The 21,688-nt window shown below is 46.9% G+C and overlaps 1 protein-coding gene across 1 annotated transcript in view; it reads right to left on the reverse strand.

Annotated features, from left to right (window-relative positions):
* Positions 1–742: 742 nt before the first annotated feature.
* SF3B3 (splicing factor 3b subunit 3) overlaps positions 743–21,688 on the reverse strand; it is a 30,212-nt gene continuing 9,266 nt past the window's right edge. The window contains exons 12-26 of the mRNA XM_086469617.1: positions 16,246–16,397; positions 15,685–15,840; positions 15,104–15,259; positions 14,307–14,450; positions 13,252–13,374; positions 11,618–11,772; positions 10,324–10,498; positions 9,523–9,728; positions 7,671–7,827; positions 6,387–6,512; positions 5,030–5,242; positions 4,041–4,139; positions 3,472–3,615; positions 2,666–2,770; positions 743–1,652 (exon numbers count right to left, since the gene is read on the reverse strand). Coding sequence (XP_086325743.1) covers positions 1,512–1,652; positions 2,666–2,770; positions 3,472–3,615; positions 4,041–4,139; positions 5,030–5,242; positions 6,387–6,512; positions 7,671–7,827; positions 9,523–9,728; positions 10,324–10,498; positions 11,618–11,772; positions 13,252–13,374; positions 14,307–14,450; positions 15,104–15,259; positions 15,685–15,840; positions 16,246–16,397 — 2,252 coding nt within the window. The 3' untranslated portion in view covers positions 743–1,511. The remainder of the gene's footprint in view (positions 1,653–2,665; positions 2,771–3,471; positions 3,616–4,040; positions 4,140–5,029; positions 5,243–6,386; positions 6,513–7,670; positions 7,828–9,522; positions 9,729–10,323; positions 10,499–11,617; positions 11,773–13,251; positions 13,375–14,306; positions 14,451–15,103; positions 15,260–15,684; positions 15,841–16,245; positions 16,398–21,688) is intronic.

A 21,688-nucleotide genomic window follows, 5' to 3' on the forward strand; every position in this document is an offset into this window, starting at 1 on the left:
TGTGAAGGGCAGGAGGGTGTGTGTTCACCCTCACCCCGTGCAGCACATGCGCCAGGGGAGGAACACTAAGGCTGTTCGATGCCAGCGTGTCACCAGGCAGGGGGACACCCACTGTCCGAGCCGCACTTGGGTGGGGAGGCGGCCAGGCACCCTCGTGGGATGCCATGCATCAAGGAGGGGGTCTGCAGCTTGGCAGAGAGACCCCCACGGGCAGGAATTAAGCCAGGGACCAAAGCTGAGGCAGGAGGCAAGACCAGGAAGCACATGAGCTCCAGTTGCGAGCCTCTGCAGCCAGCTAAGGGGGAGAAACACCTTTCTCCAGCCACCCTGACAGCCAGCGGCTCCTCCCAGAGCTGCAGCTGCTTTACAGGGCAACAAAAGGAGCCTTGAGCTGCAGACAGGCGCTGGAAGGGCTGGAGAAACAGTAGCTGGGGGAAAAGACCCTTCCTGCCTACACACCTGTTCTCCACGTACCCCAGCTTTGTGTGCACGTCCTGGGGCAGAGCGGCAGCTCCAGCTGCGGGACGTGCTGCTGGGCTCAGGGCCAGCTCCAGGCAGAGTAGGGGAGCGAAGAGGGGCTCGCAGGCCATCACCTGCAGGGCCACAGCCCAGCTCCAGAATCCAGGCAGGGCACAGGGCTGAGGGTGTGTATGTTTCTGTGCTCCTCCTCCACCCGTCCTGCTCCCGCCAGGTCAACAACAGCTGCTGCTGCAAAGGAGAGGAGCCCCCCGAGTCAGGCAAGTTAAAAACCAGGCTTTTATTCTTCATGGGCTGCTCAGTCACAGCTTGGAAACACTGCTCTTGCCAAAGTTATTATGAAACAAATCAAGTCCCAGACTCAGGCTTCGCTCTTCCCCACCCCCAAGAGAGTCAACATTGTACAAAACTCTATTTACAGGGAAAACAGTCAGAAATGGCGAGTCCAAAAACCCCTTGCAATGCAGAAGAAAACATTCAAGACAAGTGTGACAGGGCCCTCTGCACAGCCAGGCTTCCCCCTGGCTACTCCCAGGGCTGGTGGAAGCCCAGAGCTTCTTGCCACCGACTACAAAAAGGACCCTGGTAATCCTGAGTCATGCCGTAGCTCTTTCCTTTACCAAAAAGCTGGGAAATTGCAAAACCCCCTGGATCCTACAAAGGCTCAGCTGGATCTGCCCTACAGGGCTTTCTGCAAGGCCAGCACAAGACACCCTTGGGCTCCCCCATCCTGAAGAGGGCCAAAGAGGAGAGACTGAGGGTCAGCCCGCACCTTCCGTGGGCGCTTCCCAAGAGGGAATCTCTCTGGCCGGAAGCCAGAATGTCAGGAGCCTTCACATAAGCAGCAGGATGTGTTGGGAGACCTAATATTGCATACTGTATTTACTGGAGTCACATTACTTTGAAACATAAACCAAGAGGAGTAAACCAATATTTAAAAAGGAAAAAGAAAAGCACACAATCGTCCTCCCAACCGTGCTTGGAAGAGCATCCACAGGAGCCCAGCGAGTAGCTCCGCTCCTACCAGCTGCCGCTCAGAAAGCGTAGCGTGTGCGGATGTCTTCCAGCTTCTTGGACACTTCAGGTGGGGTCCGGTCCAGCTCTTCGGCCACGTTCTTCTGTTTGTTAGGCTCCATGGAGTTGAACTGCTCACACAGGTCCCCATCGATCACATTCTGGAGGGGCAAGGAGGAGAGCATTGAATTGACAACACAGAGGCACTGAACCCTGCCTAAACGGGGAAAAATGGCAACAAACAGTTTGTTCCCAGGAGCTTCTTAATCCTGTCCTGGAAACAAGACCATGCACGGTGACCTCATCTGCTGAATAGCAGCAGTTAGCATCAAATTAACTACTGGCCAGCTTGATTAACGAAGGAGAAACTCCAAAAGCCTGGGTGCAGCTGAAGAATTGCACAAGGGAAGGGAAGATGGATCCGACTTGAGTCCAAGCACTGTGCTGGGAAGGCTGGGGGAGGCTGCAAAAGATACCCGAGGGGGAATCTTCAGTGGGATGCGCGACACCTTTGCGATTGTGCATGCTGCAAACCAGCCTCAAGCTCACCAAGAACAAGGACGCACTCTCTGCTTGGACAGCGTCAGCTGCTGGCAGTTTTCTGACTGATACTTACATATGTTACTCTGGTAGTAGTTACCACATAGTTACTCTGGACCCTTCTGGTCACAGTGTTTTAACAGTCGACAGCTTCAAACACAGTTCCTCAAAATCAGAAATAGGCAGGAACTGCCGTTTCTTATGAGATTTCCCTTTTCAGTGGTGGTGGAGAAAAATATATCCCCAGGCAACACCCAGTTTGACCCAGCCACACAAATAGCTATGCCATGCTGCTGCTCCTGATGGAAAAAGGAGATGCTGTAGCAAGTAAAGTGCAGCAGCAGCACCTCTAGGCTTGGGTCTCAAGTCCAACCCTCAGAAGGCTCATTAGAAGGGTTAAGAAACCAAAACAGACAGGGTATTAAGTGCTAAGTACTGCTCTCCGTACAGAGTGCTATTCAAGCACAAGCTTCAGTTCCTGCCAGTCACTACACCAGCTATGGTTTACATTGGCCCTGCTTTCCCCACTGAACAGCAACCGTGACTTGCTTCTGCCAGGCCTCGAAGTAGTTCCGTGTTCCAGAACAAGTCTCTGCACCCCCACGACCAGCTGATCCCAAATACTCAGACATACCTTCACCGGGAAGTAGTAGGAGCGGAAACTGAGGTGGTCTCGTCCACAGAGAGGAGGGTGCTCAGATCTTAAGTGCATCTCCACGTGCTGGAAGAAGTCATGATCCTGGGGAGATGAAGAATCGGTAACAGAACAGTTTGCTACATGCTAATGCCACTGGCAAGGTAAGACACCCATCAGCCAGATGCTCCTGGAATGCTGCGACTACCAGGTTCTGCTAGAGCAGCCGGGCGCACGGCAGCCAAGGTCATGGTCACCCCCTCACCACTTCCACCCTGGGAGCACCCACAGCAGAGCTGAGCAGCCAACTGTGCCCCCTCGGCCAGGACCAGCCTCCCAGGAATAGGAGCATACAGCAGCTGCACAGCACAGAGCTGCGGTGCAAAGAGCCAATGTCTTGGCGCCCGCTGCTCCAGGAGGCCAAACGGAGCAGAAAATACCACCTTCAGGACTTGAAGCATCAGTGCTGATCAACAGCTGATAGGCTACACAAAGCATGGCCAAGGGATCCCTCCTCATACACACTGAATCATCCAAGAGCTCCTCTGGAGAACAAGGAGACGTAGAACGGCAGCACAAGGAAAACTCTTCACAGAGCCAATGCAGAAGGAGGAGTTAACAAGCTCCTTCTCTTCCCCTTTGTATCGGAGCTGGTCCCACAGCCACAGGCTTTCCTGCAGCCCAGGTCTTCACACACTGCAGAGCCCTTGAGATACCCTCAAGGGATGCAGCACATCAATATACTGGCTGGGGATGAGTGCACAGAAAAGCAGCAACTCCGCAGCATAATGATGGGGCTTGCTTACCTCGTGGGAAGTGAAAGGGACCAAGATTCCTATCCCCCCTGATAAGGTGGTATAGACGAGAGACTCAGAGCCTCCTGGGATCAGCGTGGTCTTCTGTAAGGAAAGCACCGTCTCTCCCACGTGATAATTCATAATCACTTCAGCCTGAAAGTCAATCACAGCAGCATGTTCTTATTTTAGCTTATATAAAAAGCAGAATACATTTGGCCACCTGCGAGTTCTGAAACACCTTTCTCAGAAGGAAGTGCCTTCCACCCGTGACCAGATGGCAAAACTCAGCATGCCGCCGAATCACCGTCTTGAGCTGGACAAACGGACGCAAGTAATGAGGGAAAGCAGGAAAAGAAAATGAGCGTGCCACTTCAATCAAACAACACTGCTAGGCATCGGCCGCGATTTCAGAAACTGAATTTGACTCCAGATGACAGCAAAAACCAATCGCCCACAGCATGGTACATATGTAGCAGCAGAACTGCCAATACATCTCTTGGACAAGGCTGCAGAGGCCTTCACAGCAAAGCAGCATGTTGTTTTCCCACAGTAACCACGTGCTTCCCAGGAAGCATTACCTTCTGCGACGCTCCATTAAGCAGCCCCCTGTCCCAGAGAGCTTTATTGCCTGTGGGATCCTCATCTACCTCATCATTGGTGTTGGGAGGCAATCTCACCTGCGTTGAAAGAGGAAGAAAAGCATCAACAAGCTGCAGAGAAGCAGCACACTATCTCTGCGGAATCCTTGAGGTCTTTGAAAGGCTACTTTTGTGGATTCTACAACAATCGCTTTATGCTTACAGCAAAATCATCCATTTGCCCCTCCAACAAGGTCTTTAGAGTTCAATGATGACAACAACCGTGTTATCAAGACTGATGGCCCATCACTCAAAAACTTGCAGATCACCCTGGAAGGTACAGTCAAAATGGTCTGAAGGTGGTTCCCACTACGGAAATGATGGATGTGGGGCAGGAAAACCAGAGAGGACTGATTTGTGTGTGTTGGCCAAATCCTGCAGGTGCAGTGTCTGACATTTGCTGAACTCTGCACTCCAAAGTACCCGAGCACACTTTAGAAAGAGATCAAAACTCTGGCAGAAATACCATCTATTCTTTTCTCCTCCCCTGCTGAAATCCAGCCAAATGGGGAACTGTCAGCACTGACAAAGCCAACTTTCAAGAGGAAGTGACAGAGAAAGCTAAATGCCAGGGAAAGTAAGTGTGATAACCCTGACACAAGTTCTCATGGGCCCTTTCATAGTCACAAGCTTCGTTTCAAGGCTTATTCACAGCAAGTTTTGCAGCAATTTCAACATAAGTTATTGAACGTTTCAGAAATGGGTTTTTGGACCTGCTGATGCTTGAACTTGTTTGCTTTAATTGACAAACTGACAAACTGCAGCCGTCCGCTATGACAACAGCTAGCCACCCTGTAAAAACAAGTGAATGGTACAGGGCGTTGTCTCCAGCAAAGCACAGATTCTCATTCTTTTAAGACAAATCATGGATGTTTTAAGGAAAAATATCTCATGTCCAAGACGCCCCAACTTCTCTGAGGCACACTCACCACGCAGATGTTGCCAAACTTGTCTGCTCCAGCCACAGTGTCATAATCCAGGAGAGTTGCTGTAGTGACCCATCGGGGATAAGTGTCATCAGCAAAGATGATGAGCTGGTTCTCATTCCTTTTGTAGCGCACCCAGATGAAACTCTCCTGAACGTCTGAAACAATCACTCTGTGCCCAATGGTTTGGATCCCGCAGATGTAGTTGGCAATGTGCTTTTAAGAGAGAAAGGACAAAACCCAAGTGCTTCAAACAGCAAAGGATAACCCATTAACTATACCCTACTCCAACTGAAACACTATTTCCCCCTGTGAACTATGCCTCACTCCCTCTTTCCTACCATTCCCTCCAAAACTACCTCTCATTTCTGGCAGACTACAGCCCCAATCCAAATACCCTGTCAATACAGGACCGGGCAACTTAACACCCACACACATCATTCTCAACCTGCTGAATACGAGTAATGCCCAGAGAGCAAGCACTGCTGGTGAGCCTATGAACCAAGATGCGAGGGACAGCCCTGCAAGCAGGCATTGCTCCACTGTTCCCTCACTACTGTGATCATCAAAGATCCAAGAAAGCGAGCTTCAATTTTTCACAAGTCCTATTTTAGGAAGAAAAAAAACCACAACCCAAACCCACCCAACACACAAAAAAAGTTCCCCTACAAATTCCCAGTCTGCCTGTGAGCTTGCTGGAGTTCCGTTGTGCAGTAATGAACAACTGGCACAGATTCTGCAGCTTGCACAGGACAGGGAGGAGCAGGCAATTAAGAGTTAGAAAACGATGCTCTGCAATTTCTTTTCCTAAAGTACCAGAAATGCTCAGCAAGACGGACCATCTACTTCAAGGAGAAAACCCTCTTTTCAAGGTTCTGAGGATCTGAAGAGGTGCTTGTATGCACCTTCCAACTCCTATCCCCAGCCTGCTGATCACCTAGCCTAAGAAAACATTTCCAGCAGTTGTTGTTTCACATCTGGGCAAGACCTCTGACATTTGCAGCAGATGGCCAAAGGCATGGTGTGTAAAGGCCTTCAGAACTCCTGCACACATCCATTAACAGCCTGCATTGAGCTGGTAGAAAAAGGAACCTGCAATACCACCATCTGAATGGTGACGGGGAAGCAACGTGTGCTTGGGGTGCAGAGGGACAGCACAACAGCCCAGTCTGGCCACAGCTGCCAACACTGCTCTGGTTGCGTGCACCTGGTGCACACCAGCAAGGCACAGACACAGCTCCGAGGTCCAAGTGCACAGACACACTTGGGCTGGAGTAGCAGCTGAACCCTTGTTTCACTCCTGCTGCAAAGCATCACTCACTCTGGATTAACACCTCTGGTCAAGAACAGCCGCCAGTACCTTATTCTCACACTTGCGAAGCAGCTTCTTTTTCCCCAGGTCATATACACGCAAGAGCTTTCCGACTCCAATTAAGACTCGACCTTGGAATGGAGCAATGGCTGCAGGAACCTCCTCCACAGGGGTCTGGAGAAGGAAGACGAAGACGGCAAGATCTGCATTAAACAGAGCTAACCTTATACCAAACTTCAGAATGGATTGAACTAATGGTTTGGTTAAATCTTGTTGCCTTGGTTCTTAGTTTTGCTTTATCCCCAACAGGAAGATTCTACGCTTTGCCTAAATCCATCCAGATTGTCTGTTTTCAAAACAAAGGCATGAATCTAATTCAGCCATCTGCCACAGATGCTCTGAAGATGCAATTGAAGTGTTATAACCAAACAATTACAGCGTGCTCACAATTCTAGTACCTCAGAAGGCTGAAAAATCTCCCACCACTAACCAATCCAAAAGGATCATCCACAGCAGAAAATGGGAACATGTACAGAGCTTCCAGTTACAGCACTCCTAGCTTGGTTGCACTGGCTAAGACGAGTTACTTCATATCAGCAGTTCTGTCAGCTTCCAAGTGGGTGTTCAGTGGCATAAGAAAAGGCCCTGGTCCAGGACAGAACCCACTCGTTGCATCAGGACTGTAGGAAGTGAATAAGCCACAGCATTCCTTTGCATGTGCTCATCTGCTCAAGTCTTGGCCATGCTGAAAACATGTGGGAAGAGCAGCAGAATTTTGAGTTCTGCTGAAACCCTTGCTAAAGCCCCAGAGACCTTTCAAAGCAAGTTGGTCACTAGGTGACTAATCATTTCTACATGCAGCCAAAGAGCATGAGAGGAAAGATGACAGCTCACACCAGGTTCAGGTGGCCAGCCCAGGACTGAGAGCCTTAGCACTAGGGTTCAAGAGACCCAAGTGTGAATGTGCTTTGTAAACAAGTGCTCAGAGCTTGCATTCCAAAAAGAAAAGGATCTGTTTATCTCCCCTCCCTTACAGGGGCATGAAAATCCTGCTCTTTTCCCATTTACCCAATCAGATGGAAAAGACTATAGCTAAGGCAAAGGACTGGGACTCTTGGGAGATCTGTGTTCAATCGTGTGCTCTGTGAAAGATGTCCCAAGTGATTTTGTAGGAGGCAGCTTATTTTCTCCAGGGCTGCTTCCAGTGTGTAACATCAGCATGATGACCTTGCCCAGGATTCACTGAGTACTGCAATATTGCTATAGCATTCAGCGTGAAGTAACAGCTATTCTAGCACTCTTGCCTGTAAATGGCTCAGTCATCCCTCTCACCTTGTGCAGAAACTCCAGCTTCTCACCACTGTTCACCAGCTTGTATGTGTAGACAAATCCCCCAGCAACCGAGCGTGGGTTCAGAATCAGGTCCTTAGCGACTCCCACCAGCACATACCACTCATCACCAGTATTGGAGAACCGGCACACAGCCACACTGGGGATGACAAGATATGCCAGATCAGTGCGATCGCAACACAAATGAATGCTGCGCACATGGCCTGGATTCCCTGACAGCACAGCTTGCACCGAGCCAGGCAGATATTCGGGAGCCCAGTCTTCCAGCACTGACATTTTGTTTTCAGCGGTCATTTTTCCTCCCTGCAGAAACGTTTAACACAGATTCCTTCATTCTTCCACACTCCCTATATAAAAGAAGTGCTCCAGGTGTCACACATGCCCAAGGCATTACTTTTATACTTTCACAGGCTGGACACTGCCTAGCAATGTACAACGCTCTTAGAAAGTGTTTTTCAAAGGCTGTTGCAATTTGGATATGTACATATAACCGTCCTGATCTTCCAGTGTTATTTCCTGCCTGGTGCTTAGCTCAGCCAGGCCGGGGAATCCTGGACAAACAGGACAGAGTCAGCCTTTTGGACTAGCATGACCTAACCCCACCTCACCTGCTGAGGCACTTGCTGTTCTTCATGGTAATTGTGTTAGTCTTCCCCTCCAGTGTCTCTAACACTTCCTTTCCATTTAATCTACGCTCAATTTATCTGGATGACAAGGGGAAGGGAGAGATAGCAGCACGTTCTCTTGCTCCCGGCTCTCTTATCTGTCATAGGTGGAGAGTAACCTCATGAGGTTCAGTAAGGGCAAGTGTAGGGACCTGCACCTGGGGAGGAATAACCCGCCCTGCACCAGTACAGGTTGGGGTTCAACCTGCTAGAGAGAAGCTCTGCAGAGAAGGACCTGGGAGTCCTGGTGGACACTGAGTTAGCCATGAGCCAACCATGTGCCCTGTTGGTCAAGAAGGCCAGTGGCATCCTCGAGTGCATTAAGAGGAGTGTGGTCAGCAGGTCGAGGGAGGGTCTCCTCCCCCTCTACTCTGCCCTGGTGAGGCCACATGTGGAGTGCTGTGTCCAGTTCTGGGCCTCCGACTTCAAGAGGGACAGGGAACTACTGGAGATAGTCCAGCGGAAGGCTATGAAGATGATGAGAGGACTGGAGCATCTCTCTTATGAGGAAAGGCTGAGAGACCTGGGGCTCTTTAGCCTGGAGAAGACTGAGAGGGGACCTTATCAACACTTACAAATATCTGAAGAGTGGGTGTCAAGAAGATGGGGCCAGACTCTTCAGTGGTGCCCAGTGACAGGACAAGGGGCAATGGGCACAAACTGGAGCACAGGAAGTTCTGCCTCAACATGAAGAAAAACTTCTTTACATTGAGGGTGACAGAGCACTGGAACAGGCTGCCCAGGGAGGTTGTGGAGTCTCCTTCTCTGGAGATACTCAAAACCTGCCTGGGCGCAATCCTGTGCAACCTGCTCTAGGTGAACCTGCTCTGGCAGGGGGGTTGGACTAGATGATTTCCAGAGGTCCCTTTCAACCCCTACCAGTCTGTGATTTACATCTCTGTGTTGTTCTTTAAGCACTGCAGTCCAGCAAACACATCTGGAGCACCAGCTCTTAGTGTCACATGCAGACAGATCAGGGTGGGAAGGGAAGGAAAGGCAAGACAAAAGCTTTAAGCATGTGGCAATCACTTCTGGAATTTCAAGACGTCTCTTGATGACATGGTGCATCTGGATCTCAATTCAGTAACAGCTGAGCAAAAGAAGGAAAAACACCCACATAAGACTCATTACAAGCAGAGATTCTTGCTGCACCAAGCAATGCTTTTTACCTGAAGGCAGCTTCATTCTGTTCTAGCTGGACCAGATCTAACGTATTTCCCTGGATGGGATTCATCACCCTGACAACAGAGGCCCACTGTCCATTTCCTGCCTTGGGAGCGCCAAAGATAGACTCGGGAAGATTCTCGTTCAGAAAGGCTGCAGCCATCTCTGCTGCCAACTCCCTCTCATCTTCACCTGCAGCCTCCACCATTTCCTATGGCACATTAAAAGACAGGAGAAAAGAACAGCTCAGTGGATTTTTCCTTTCCAGACCTGCTGATGCTCTGTGTAGAATATAGCCTCCTTGTTTCCCCTAACCCCAGGTATTCCAGGGCAAGGTACTGCCTGTGAAGACACGGAAGCTATCAAATCCCAAAGCTTCCACCCACCCTGAGCTTATTCCCAACAGAGGCTCTGCAGCTCAGAGCACAGCAGTGTCAGCTAGGCCCTGCCCAAGGGGCAGTTGTCTGGGGAGCTACTTCTCCAAATCAACAACTCTGGAAATAACACTGAGAAGAAAATAACCCACTGAAATCCAAACATCTTCAAACAGTCACAGAAAACCCAGCAAATGGGTTACAGAAGCGTGAGTGTCCTCCAATACGCGGTTCTGAAGAGTCTGCCATAACAACATGCAAAGAAAAGAGCATTGGGAAGTAGTGTATTCTGCTGTAATTAGTGTTTTGAGGCAGATCTTTGCTCCCTTCAGCCCCTGTACTCACATAGGGCACAAAAAACTGGCAGGCAACAGCAGCTGGGAACTAGTAAGCAGGGCTGCAGAAGTGTTTACCTGCCCCCACCCCAGTTACCTCAGCCATTTGCTGCTTCCTCTGTGCCTTGGTGGCCTCAGTGTAAGCATTGTGGTCTGTCTCAATGATGATCAGGTTGTTGCTCTCTGGGTGAATGACAAATTTTCGGGGTGTGTACTGCAATGGGAAAGCAACCTGGTTGAAGACTGCCCCCAGTTTCTCCAGTGCCAAAATCCTGGGGGACAAAGACATGACATGTGTTGAACAAGGTCCGAAAACAACTGTCCAAGAGAACAAAACTGGAATTGAGCTTTATGTCTGTGAAAGTGGCTAGGGCTGGAGACAAGCAGCACCTTTCCTGGGCCAGACAACAAGTAGCAAACAGCTCCAGAGAGGAGAACAAAACTAAGATCCTAAACGGGAGCCTATGCTGTGGGACAGGCATGCTCTGCAGTGCAAGGTCCTTGACTTAAGGGCTCTCCCCGTCCCAGGGTGCATTCTGAGTGGTACTGAAGCAAATCTATCCCAAGAGGAACAAAGGGCACACAGAAGGAAAGTGCACGTTTGGGGAACGCATCATCTGAATCTAAATGGGACACAGGCTTTGACACGTAATCAAACGCTCCTCAGAGGCACTTTAGTTAAACCAGTATGAAAAAATGCAATGCCAACTCTTTCTTCCTGTGACTTGCCAGCTGAAATGCCAGTTCTTCTGGCATTTGATGACTAAAACCCACAAGTCTCTCCAGAAAGAATGACTCCTTTAAAAGCAGTGAATGCTGTAATATTTCAATGAGAACAGATAGGAAAAAAGTGCCTGTTCGAGTGCATAAGGCAGAGCTCCTGAATTTGTGTTCCCCTATTATTTTTATATATCTTTTTAATATCTAAGCTGAACTTTAAAAGGCAAATACACCCTGTCATGCTTCTGATTTCTTAAATCATGTGACTTATTTTCTACAAAGTAGCTAGTTCAGATCACAAACCACAAGATGCTAATACACAACAGGTTCACATTTATTAAAAGTTTCCCTCCTCTCTAAGGATCAGACAATTTAAGGATGACTTGAGTTACATGTTACCTTAAAAAGCTGGACAATACAAATCACAGAAGTGCACCCTATTTCTTTTTGACAGCATAACTATCCTTGTATTCCATTTGTTTTCTGAAATCCATTCAAGTATTCCTATCAAATCATTATCCATAACCAAATAACCTCAAAACACCCCCTTAACTCTGAATGTAAGTCACTTCACCTCTTTCCTTCTGAATGTCTAGTGAGAATTCACCACCCCTCCCTCCTCCACCTGGCATCCTGGCCCAGAAGTATTTCTTTTCCCCATTGGTTCTTACCTCAATGTGTTTGTGGAGATGGCTACAATGCCCTCTGGACACTGCTCAGAAGCAAAACCAGATGCAAACTCCAGTGTCTCGTAAGACAGCGGAGTCAGGTGGAAACGTGACTGATAGGAATAACTGAGCCAGGAACGGCTTGACATGGCCAGCACCTGGGAAAGACAGACAACGGATCTATTAGGTCTGGGGATGGAGGCAAGTTCACTCCTTGCAATATGAACGGATGTACAGTGCCAGACTCTTACCCACTAGAACAACTGAACTCTTGCGGGTGGACTCCACCCAGCTCAGAGCATACCTTCAGAGACACCACTTGTTTTCAAGAGACAGTTTTATCTGGAAATCACATACAGCATGAAGAGGAATTTTAGTTCTATCTAGACAAATACTCAAACGAGGGTCAATAAAAACTGTTATCTGTAAAAGCCAAAACCAACAAATACTTTTGTATCTCCTTTTTTTTTTTTTTTTTTAACAATAGCCTGTTCTAACAGAAACAGGTCTTTTAAAATAAATATTTACTGCTTTGCCACAACCCAAATGCGGTAGCGCTCTAAGTGAAATTTACTTAAAATAATCAGTAGCCTACTTTCAATCAAGTTAAGGGAAAAAAAGGCAGTAGATGGACTTCTCAACTCTTCACCATTACACAATTGGCTAAATCAATTTCAGCGCAAGCCTACTTTCTGCCTCAGTGACAAAAGCTGGAATTACACGAAACAGTCACAGGCTCCTCCAAGCCCATCGCTGACTGGCCACAAGCAGTAGGGTTTTCTTCTCCCCATACTGTGAGACAAGGAACCAAGACTGGTCTCAAAGTAGAAAAGCACTCGGCTATTCTATAAGCATTCTCTGCTAGAGCAGCAAAGCATCTCATCTCCATATTACAGCTGGCAGACTGGCAGGAACAAGTTGAAGAGATTCACCCTTATGGGTGTTATGTGTACCATAACATTAAAGCAGAGCTGAGACTACCAGATCCAGCCCCCTACACTGACCAGCAGTATTTCTCAACTCTGAAGGTGTCATCCAAAAATGAGTCAAGCAGGGGGAGGCTGATCTCCCCAGCGCCACTTAAGAAGGGCTAGAAATGGCGCTTCTGATGAAACACATTCTTCCCTCTATGCCAAATACTGAAAATATTTTCCCTGAACCATGCACGGCAGCTGTCCAGCCCCTGGCTGAGCCCTTCTCAACATGCACAGGAGACAACCATCAACTGCATCAAGCAGTCAAGGGCTAAGACTTCTCCACAGGGCTCTTTCTGTGCACTAAGGCAGGCAAGACAAGATTTTTCAGTGTCTCTAAGCCAAAGAATCTGCTGAGAGCTTTCCAGACACACTGCAAACACAGCCTGGGGGTCAGATGAGTCCTAGTTCAAAGAAGACAGGGCACCACCACACATTACTCCCTAAGAAGTAAGGGGAATACCAACAAGAACAAGGTTGTTTGTGAAAGAGCAAGCTGCAAGCCCGGCAGCTCCACAATGAAGTCATTCTACTTCCCACCCTTACCCAGAGGGTCCTGCTGCGCTGCAAGGATGCCTCCCCACCCTGCCCTCCAAAAAGGAAACCTGGGATGCTGTGCCAGGGGACTGGACCTGCACCCCTCTGAGATCTCGCCTCACTTACCGCCTCTTGGCCTTGCATTCGGACTCGAAAGAGTTTCACAGGCCGTGAGCCAAGGTATCTGGTCCTCGTATCAGAAAGATCACCAGTAACAGGATCCAGGACAGTTCGCAGCAGCACACCATTCTTGACATTAGCAAACCAAAGAGTTAGATCAAGATTACAGATAAGAAATAACTAGCTACCGCCATTATTCAAAACAAAGAAGCAATTTCTGAAGACTTAGGTGTTTGTTTTCCTAGTTTCCAGTACAACTACCTTCTACAGCTACACCGTGTCTAAATTAACTCTTAATATTAAAAAGCATAGCTCCTGCACACTCCTGCAGGGCAGAAAGGAGTTACTGTAAATAAACAAACAAACCACACCCCCCCCCAAACAAACAAGCAAGCCAAAAAACAGACCAAGAAGTTTGGTGCACCACATAAACCACGAAAAACCTGAGGGCTGATTCCAGATCCTAATCCCTCTTCTTCAAAGCATTTACCCCAAAACTCATGCTGCTTAAGAACAGCTTGCATCCTGACATCACACTTGAGGCATGTGAAAGAACCTAGACTGCTCTGATTATTTTTACCACATGTTGAATTGTCAAAGCAACATTTTTTGGTCAAAGATCACAGAGTCAGTACTTGATGCAACAAAAAGCTCTGCAACAGCAGAGTTGTTAGAGCAGAGCCTGTGGTTGTGGGCAGTTACTTCTTTAACACTCTGCCCTACAGGCAGTTTTTAAAGAACTGCCCAACGTTTCACCCAGAAAGTATTTTAAGAACGTGCCCTCCTTCTAGAAGGGGAAAAGCACAATTTGTCCTACATGAAGTCTGGGACAATACACTGTCTTTTAACTAGTCTCAGGTTTAGGAACAGACGGGAAAATTTGCACCTCTACTAAGTTACACAGCAAATTTCCCAGTTAAGAGTTGCTAAGCATGTCCTAACAAAAAGGGAACAGCCAGGCTTTGTATCGCGCTGCACAATGACAAGGCTATTACAGCAATCCATCTTCAAGCGAATGCTGACCAAGACACACCTGCCAGAACCAGGCAGGCACATCTTACCTGCAGTCCAATGTTCAGGTACAGAAAGCCAATGGAGCCTCTCTCCCCCAGCTCGTCCTGCTTCTCTGTGCCACCCATCTCCACAATGCACAGCGACTCGGGCTGCGCGGGAAGGGCCTGCATACTCAGTGGCTGTAAGCAGTCCTGTGGGAGACAAAAAAGAGGTACCACACCAGTCAGCAGGGCTTGGCATGGTACGAGGGGATTCAAGCTCCATCTAAGGAGCTTAAATATGCCCTTTTAAATCTCCATAAAGAAGTATTCAGCAGCAAAAAAAAAGAAAAGTCACAATAGTCCCGGGCTCTGTGGATTTTGGCAGCAGCCCTGGGGTTTGGAGAAGATAAACTGTATCCTTCCAAACTGCCTAGCAGAGTTTGCAGCTATTTAGCCTCAAGAGACCTGACCAACGTTTATGTTACCTCAAGACATCCTTTGAACACTCATCTGTTGCAGGCAGAGGAATGATAATGCTGGTTTGCTGCTGACCTGCTTGCAGAACAAGTCTGCTTTTACTAGAGGTATAAACAACGAGAGAGGGAAGAAAAAAAGAGAAGAAAATGCTTTTGTATCTCATCAGCTGAGCCTCCAGGCATGGGTGAGACTAGGTCAAACACAGGAATCTGTTAGAGGTTAGGATCAAGGGCCATGCTTCCTCCCAACCAGCAGACTAAAGCCATGCAAGTTATTCATTCCTGGTCATCCACCTGAAGATGGAAAGACAGCTCTGACAGACACAGCGCACCCTTGGAGTACCCATTCAAGTCAATGGAAGAGGCAGAAACAGCACAGCTACTCACTGAAGGGTCAAGGGAAATAATTCTGACAGTGTTGTCCACCAGCCCAACAGCAAGGAACCGGGAACGCTGCTCCCCAGGGGGAACATTGGCCAGGCTCATGCAAACGACGTCGGCCGACATCTCTTTTCTCTCCGTGTATTCATTCAGCTGTCCTGACTGTGACAGAAAAACACAAGACTTATCAACTAGCCGATGGGGCAAACTAGTGCCAAACTGTCTCATCACATCTTCCCTGCCACACCCCCCCGACCCCCTTTTTTGTTTTTAAAGATAGTACTTCAGATTTTTTTGTTTTTTTTTTAACCATTTCTTTACAGCCTTATTTCAGCTACAATTGGAAGAACAGCAATAGTAAGCACACAATTTCCAGCCCTTGTTACACACTTCAGACTTTAATTAGCCATTAAATCATCTAACTCAGACAGACACAGTCCAGATATGTAAGACTTTGACCTATCCATTCTAGAAGGATGCTTCACTACAGAATCCTTTTCTGCAGGTCTGATCCAAGGCTCAGTCTCTGGCATGCCCCATACTCTGCCTTGCTCTTCCAAACTCATTCACAACATAAGCACACATACCGGGTCCATCTCAAAGTAAACCAGTTCTCCTCCAGTCAGTGCTATCACTACTTGTCTCTGGTTTACAGCACATTTTACAATGGTTTTCTTCCCTGGTGTTTTCCATTCATTTACTCTCTTATCTGCTCGGATGTGCCGGATCCCATCTGGGTAAACCTGAAGGAAAAAAAATCACATCAATTCTGTATTTAGCATCCCTTCACAACTCCCATCTCACTGGTGATTCTGACACAGAAAAAGCCAAAGGCAAGCACCACTGCTGGCAGTGGTGATCCATTAGCTATTCAACAGGCTGAACTAGCACAAAGCCACTTGCCAGCTGGAAGCACTGCATCTTTAAACTACAGCAAGAAACTACTGAGCACACACTGAAGATCAGGACCATCTTCAGCTGGTCCAGTTTCACTTAGCAGAATATAAACAGGGAAAGGCTAACTGTCATTCTCTGCCTATGTACACCTATAGACATGACATATGTTGCACTAATGCAGAAACCACAGCCATGCAGCACGCAGAGAGTGGCAGACATAAGCAGACATGTCAGAAGCAGCTTTCCATTACCTGTACCAAAGCATCATCACCAAGAAGAGAACAGGACAAGGTGGGTGTAGTACCCAGGAATCCAGAGTCAGTCACTTCTTCTACAGTCTCTCCGATAGATAGCACCAGCGTGGCATTTACGAAGGACACAATGATATAGGCATCAAATTCATCTGGTCAAGGGAGAGAAGGAAAACACGTTGCTGATTAATAAATGCAAGGCTTCCTAACAAACCAGCAGTCTGACAGATGTCTAGAAGTTACTCTTCAGCAGAATTCCTGTGACAATTACATCTGCTGGCAGTATTGTGCAAGTTCATTCTAGGACGCACTGTCCAAAAGCCAGCCACTGCTAAGCTCCAAACAGTGCAAGACCGAGCCAGGGATCAAATGATGATCCAGATAAGAGTCAATCCACGATACTCTGGATTCTGGCAAGCAAGACTCCTGCCTACTTTTCTCAAAGACAGCATAAGGTCTAGAAGCCTTTAAGACACTTGCCCTACCTCACACAAGGAGCCGAATCCAGATTTAAAGTCCAATGAAATCAAACGAAATACTCCAATAACCTAAACACATGGAACTCATCTGCAGAAACCGCACCACAGACACTGCAAACAGGAGGTTGCAGGACTACACCTCTTATCTAGTATCCACATAATAAATGGCTGCAGAGAACAATTAGGGTACACTGCAGCAGGGGAGCTCAGGGTTAACCTGCTCTGCCCTCACCCAGAAGCTCAACTAGCTTACATTCACACAGCCAGCCATTACAGTCCCTTGGGATGAGAAACAACTACGTTTTTAAGATAAAGCAAACATTGACCTTTACTTCTGCTGGAACAGTGACAGTATTGCAACTATTATCTCCAGTACTGGCTTCTTCTCTCGCAAAGGGGATGGCTTGGGAGAGTCCAGTAGCCTGGACATGGAAGAGCTATGCTAATCAGAATAGTCTTAAGAGCTCATTTGAAAATAGGAAAACTTTGTGGGAAACAAGGGCAGTTGGACTGGGTAAAGAGAATGCCCTGGTTTACTGCTGTCCATTTTCATTCTGCAGAAAGTGACAGTCATTAGAGGGGGAGAGGAGAGTCTCATTGGAACAGAATAACAAAAGCAACAGAAACAATAAAGTCTGTTGGGAAATAAAGCCAGGAGCTGCAGTGGAGAAATAAGATTGCCTCAAAGAACCAGCTTCACTTCTGCTGCTGTTGTCATGCAAGTGGCTATTTCTTAAAAAGAAAACACTCCCCATTTTAACCCAGCCCAACCCAAAGCTCAGACTTATGCACCACAGCACAAGAATATTAGCAGAGGTGAGGGCGTAAGAGAGCTGCCACAGCTTTTGCCCTTGAGTAGAGTTTTTCCATAATTTGCAAATATGGGAGACATGGAGAAGTGGCAAATGACTCTCTAAGTAGAGAAAGAAAATGGAGAGCTCTCACTGGGATAAATACAGGATGCCAGCAAATACCATGCAGCAGCTTAAAGAAACTCAATTGGGTTAACTGAAACAAATGCTTCAGGAACCAATCCTTTTCTTACCCACCCTGTTTAGAGGGAGACATTGCCAAACCTGCTGTGTCACGTTTATAACAGAAAGCTCTTACATACAGCTGAAAATATGCAAGTGAAAAAACCCATCCTTCTTCTGCCCAACATCTGCTAAAATGACCACAGCTCTGACCAAACTGAAGAGCTTTGTATAATTAAAGCAATTCCAACAGCATAAACTCCATTACTACTCCATTAAGTGGTCACAGCTGATAACCTCCAACATGCTCCTGAACCCCACCAACAGGAGCGGGTCTACTTGGGGAAATGAGAAAACAAGAACTGAACCTGCACACGGAAACTGATTAGTAACACCAACTATTTATATATTTGGCTTAACAGAAGAATTTCTCTAACATTAACAGCAGCTGGTAAGAGTTCAGCAAGACATACGCCATTACACACTGGTTATTTCCAATACTAAATAGCAGCTTCTCCTACAAACTTACATGAATTTTTCAACACCAGAGGCCTACAAGAATTCCTCGATCGCTTTAAACAGAGATTCTAGCAGTTCACAGGCTGAGCATTTAATTCATAAATATCCTGCAGACAGGATGTTCTAAAAATTTCATTTCAAAGACCTTTGTTGCTTTCCAAGCTTCTTGAGAGCTGCTGCCTTCCTCCCTGGGGGCTGTCATTCTCATGATAAACCAGCATGTCCCAGCTGGAGGCTTAACCATGTGATTTGGAGCAGGACAAAGAATGCCCATTTGAAAGCAACACAGATTCCCTCAGTTCTACTCTGAACGAAAACTCATTCCTACCTCTTAATACTTTTTTAGCTCTTTCTTTTCACTGGCTTACAGTTATATTAGAGCATGCCTTTAAGTCTGCATCAATAATAGTGACAAGTGCATTTTTGCTTGAAGCCCAGTAGTGTTGCTTAATGCCTCTGTGCTGGAGCTTTGAAATAAAGGGTTTGATTTACCAGAATTAAGTCAGTGAATAAGACACATTCATCTAGACTCAATACAATACAATTTTGGCTTAGAAAATATAACAGCCTAGTTGAAATTAAGAGGACTAAAACCCCAGGGCACCAAGTAGTATTCTCAGTGAGAAAAGATCTACAGATTTTAATATGAAAAGATATCTACTTAGCTCTGCACAATCCCAAGCGTAACATCAGGCTGCCCACAGTTTTGAACAGATAGATGTTATTTTGTATGCAGACACAAGACTTTGGAGATGCTTACTATCGTTCTAATTGCTCCAGTTAGCTCCTTTCAGCAAGTAACAGAGCCATTTCAATGACTCTGAAGAACCACAGCTGGACTCATTCTCCTACACATTCATTACAAGTTTTCTGCAGCTTCAGGCACATGTCACGACCAGTTATGAAAGCATAGCATTTCAGTTCATGAACTCTGTACTACTGTCCTTTTTGTTATTTGTCACAGATTCAGTTTGAGTTACTCCATGAGAATTTCATTCCTATACGCCAGTCCACGCCTGATACAGTTTTTTCACACTCTGCAGCATCTGAATTTGCACAGATACAAATGCAGTCACCACTAGCTCAAAGCAGCTCAGTGAAAAAGCAGATGAGCAGTGTCAAAGTTCAGGATTATTCTCATTTAAAAGATACCGACAGGATGACAGCACATTTTCCCAGGCTTCCGTTTACTACTGCATGGAGACTGCAGCCGTGACTCACTGCACATTGCTTTTCATGCCAGTGCCAGGTAGGGAATGCCGACTGTTAGCTCTCAGCTCACATCTATTTCCACAGCAAAGCACAGAGCCATCTAGCTCCCCAGACCTCGATAGTCAACTACAAGAGGGGGTTTGGTCCAAATCCCATCCAATTATGTCTGATGGGCAGACGCATCCCATAACCACAGGGCATTCCCATGCCAGCAGTACCTACAGGGGCTCCAAGCACACTTGATCATTTTCTCTTGGAGGTCTGTACAAAGTAGCTGGGAGCAAATCCTCAGTCTAGCAGGGTGCTGAAAACACCCCCAAAACGCACACCTCTGATTTTAGCAAGAACTGACTGTTCTGCAGAGACACAGTCAATTATTTTGTTCCCTGAAGACTGCAAGATGGAACGGGAGTTGCTTTCTACTCCTCAGCTACCAAATTACAAAGGCAATCTCCAACCACAACAGCTTCTAGAATTCATTTACTGAAAAGCTTAGCATAAGAGATTTGGGATTCTCTGTGGTTAACCTGTGGGACAGTACTGTAGCCCCTAGCAGTAGGTACACACCTGTGGTGATCAGCACCTCCACCACCAGCCACCTGTGGAAGAAAAAAAAAGGCTTGGTATTGGTAGTGTGTATCACCACGTACCAGCCGAGGTTAGTACTTGCTTTGGAGGCTGCAAACCTGTACATGTCTTACAGAGGCCTCGCAGCACGCGCACACTGTGGCATTGAGGCACAGGCAGGCAGCCCGACACTGCAAACTGACACTCAAAAACCAGCACTTGGGCAGATTCAAGATTAGATACATGTTTGAAAAGGTTCTGCAGTCTTTCTGATTAAAACCCACTAAAACCGTTTCTGAATTCAGAGAGTTGTAACTTCGGGATCAGTTTCGTGTAACTTAACTGTATTCAAAAAAGTAGCATGGTTCACAACAGCTACAGATTCCAGTCTTTCTGGAATCATGGAGAAGATCCTCATGCTGGAACCTAGAGAATTTGGAAGGAGGAAAAAAAGAAGCAGCGAGACTGTTCTGTTTCCTGTAGGTTAGCAACAGTCCTCCATCTCCTGAGAAGTCAAAGTCATCCTCTGGAACTCCAAGAGAAAAGGTTTTAAAACTGTAAGGTGATGTCAGAAGCCTCCGTCTCTTAGAGGGAGCAAGTGTTATCAACGCCTTTTCCAGAAGGCAGGAGCAAAGGTTTGTCTCTAACAAACTGGAATGCCTCTTTTAAGAGAAGCACCTATTTTTGACATGAACTGTGGAAATACTTTCCTTCTGACCCTTTTAGTTCTGAGGAACATGAAGGCACTTCGTGCTCAAAGCTCCTGTCATGTTGCTTAGGCAGTACATGAGTCTCAGGACACAAGCACAGAAATTGATGGCAGGTCTCAGATGGGAAAGTAAATCCCACAGCAATGTCCGAAATTCCCACAGGGTTACAGGCACCCTGGAAAACACACTACTCTGTGACTGTTTAAAAACAAGATACCATGTCACCACAGCAGGCTAAGGTCTCCCCTACAACAATCTGGCATTTCTATATCCAGTGCATAAACCTACAGCAAGTCTTTGCGAGAGTTATACAAAGCACTGCCTCAGAAATAACCACAGAGACTGTCAGTACCCAGAATAGATTCATTTCAGGCTTTTTAGGTGTTTCCGAGATGTCTGTTCTTGCCCTCAGGACAAAGGCAGGATAAGGGATTACATTTCCTTCTGTACTTTAGTACAAAACCCATTATTTCAAACAAGGCAAACCCATTATTTCAGATCAGGAAAAAAAAAACCCAACCAAAACCAAAGCCACAATCCACTATATTCTGCCAATTTCAAATCCTGACCTTCCCGGCATCAGCAGCATTCTATACACTGCTGGGTTTTTGAATAGGGAGCACGTCCTAGCCCAAACACACTGTTTTCTTTGCAAATATGCATAGAGGGAAGTAATAAAATACAGACACTGTTGCCGATTTATCTTCTTTGTTCCATAATTTGTACCCCACTCTCTCACAAAGAGCTGATTACTGTAGCTGTCAACACGCATATAAAGAACAGTGAGTATGCTCCAACAAAAAGCATCATCATTGCCTGCTGATGTCGGAGCAAGAACTTATGGGAAGTGGGAAAGGATGAGAAGTTCAGCAGCTTCAGGCTGCAAACATAAAGCTGATGTAGCTACATTGGGTGATGGATGCAGCTGCAGGCAGGTGCTTCTTTGTCAAAGGGAAGTTCTAGGGGACCAGAGGGTGGCTTC

This window comes from Leptosomus discolor, chromosome 8, assembly GCF_034619465.1.
Source record: "Leptosomus discolor isolate bLepDis1 chromosome 8, bLepDis1.hap2, whole genome shotgun sequence".
NCBI classification, from domain to species: Eukaryota; Metazoa; Chordata; class Aves; order Leptosomiformes; family Leptosomidae; genus Leptosomus; species Leptosomus discolor.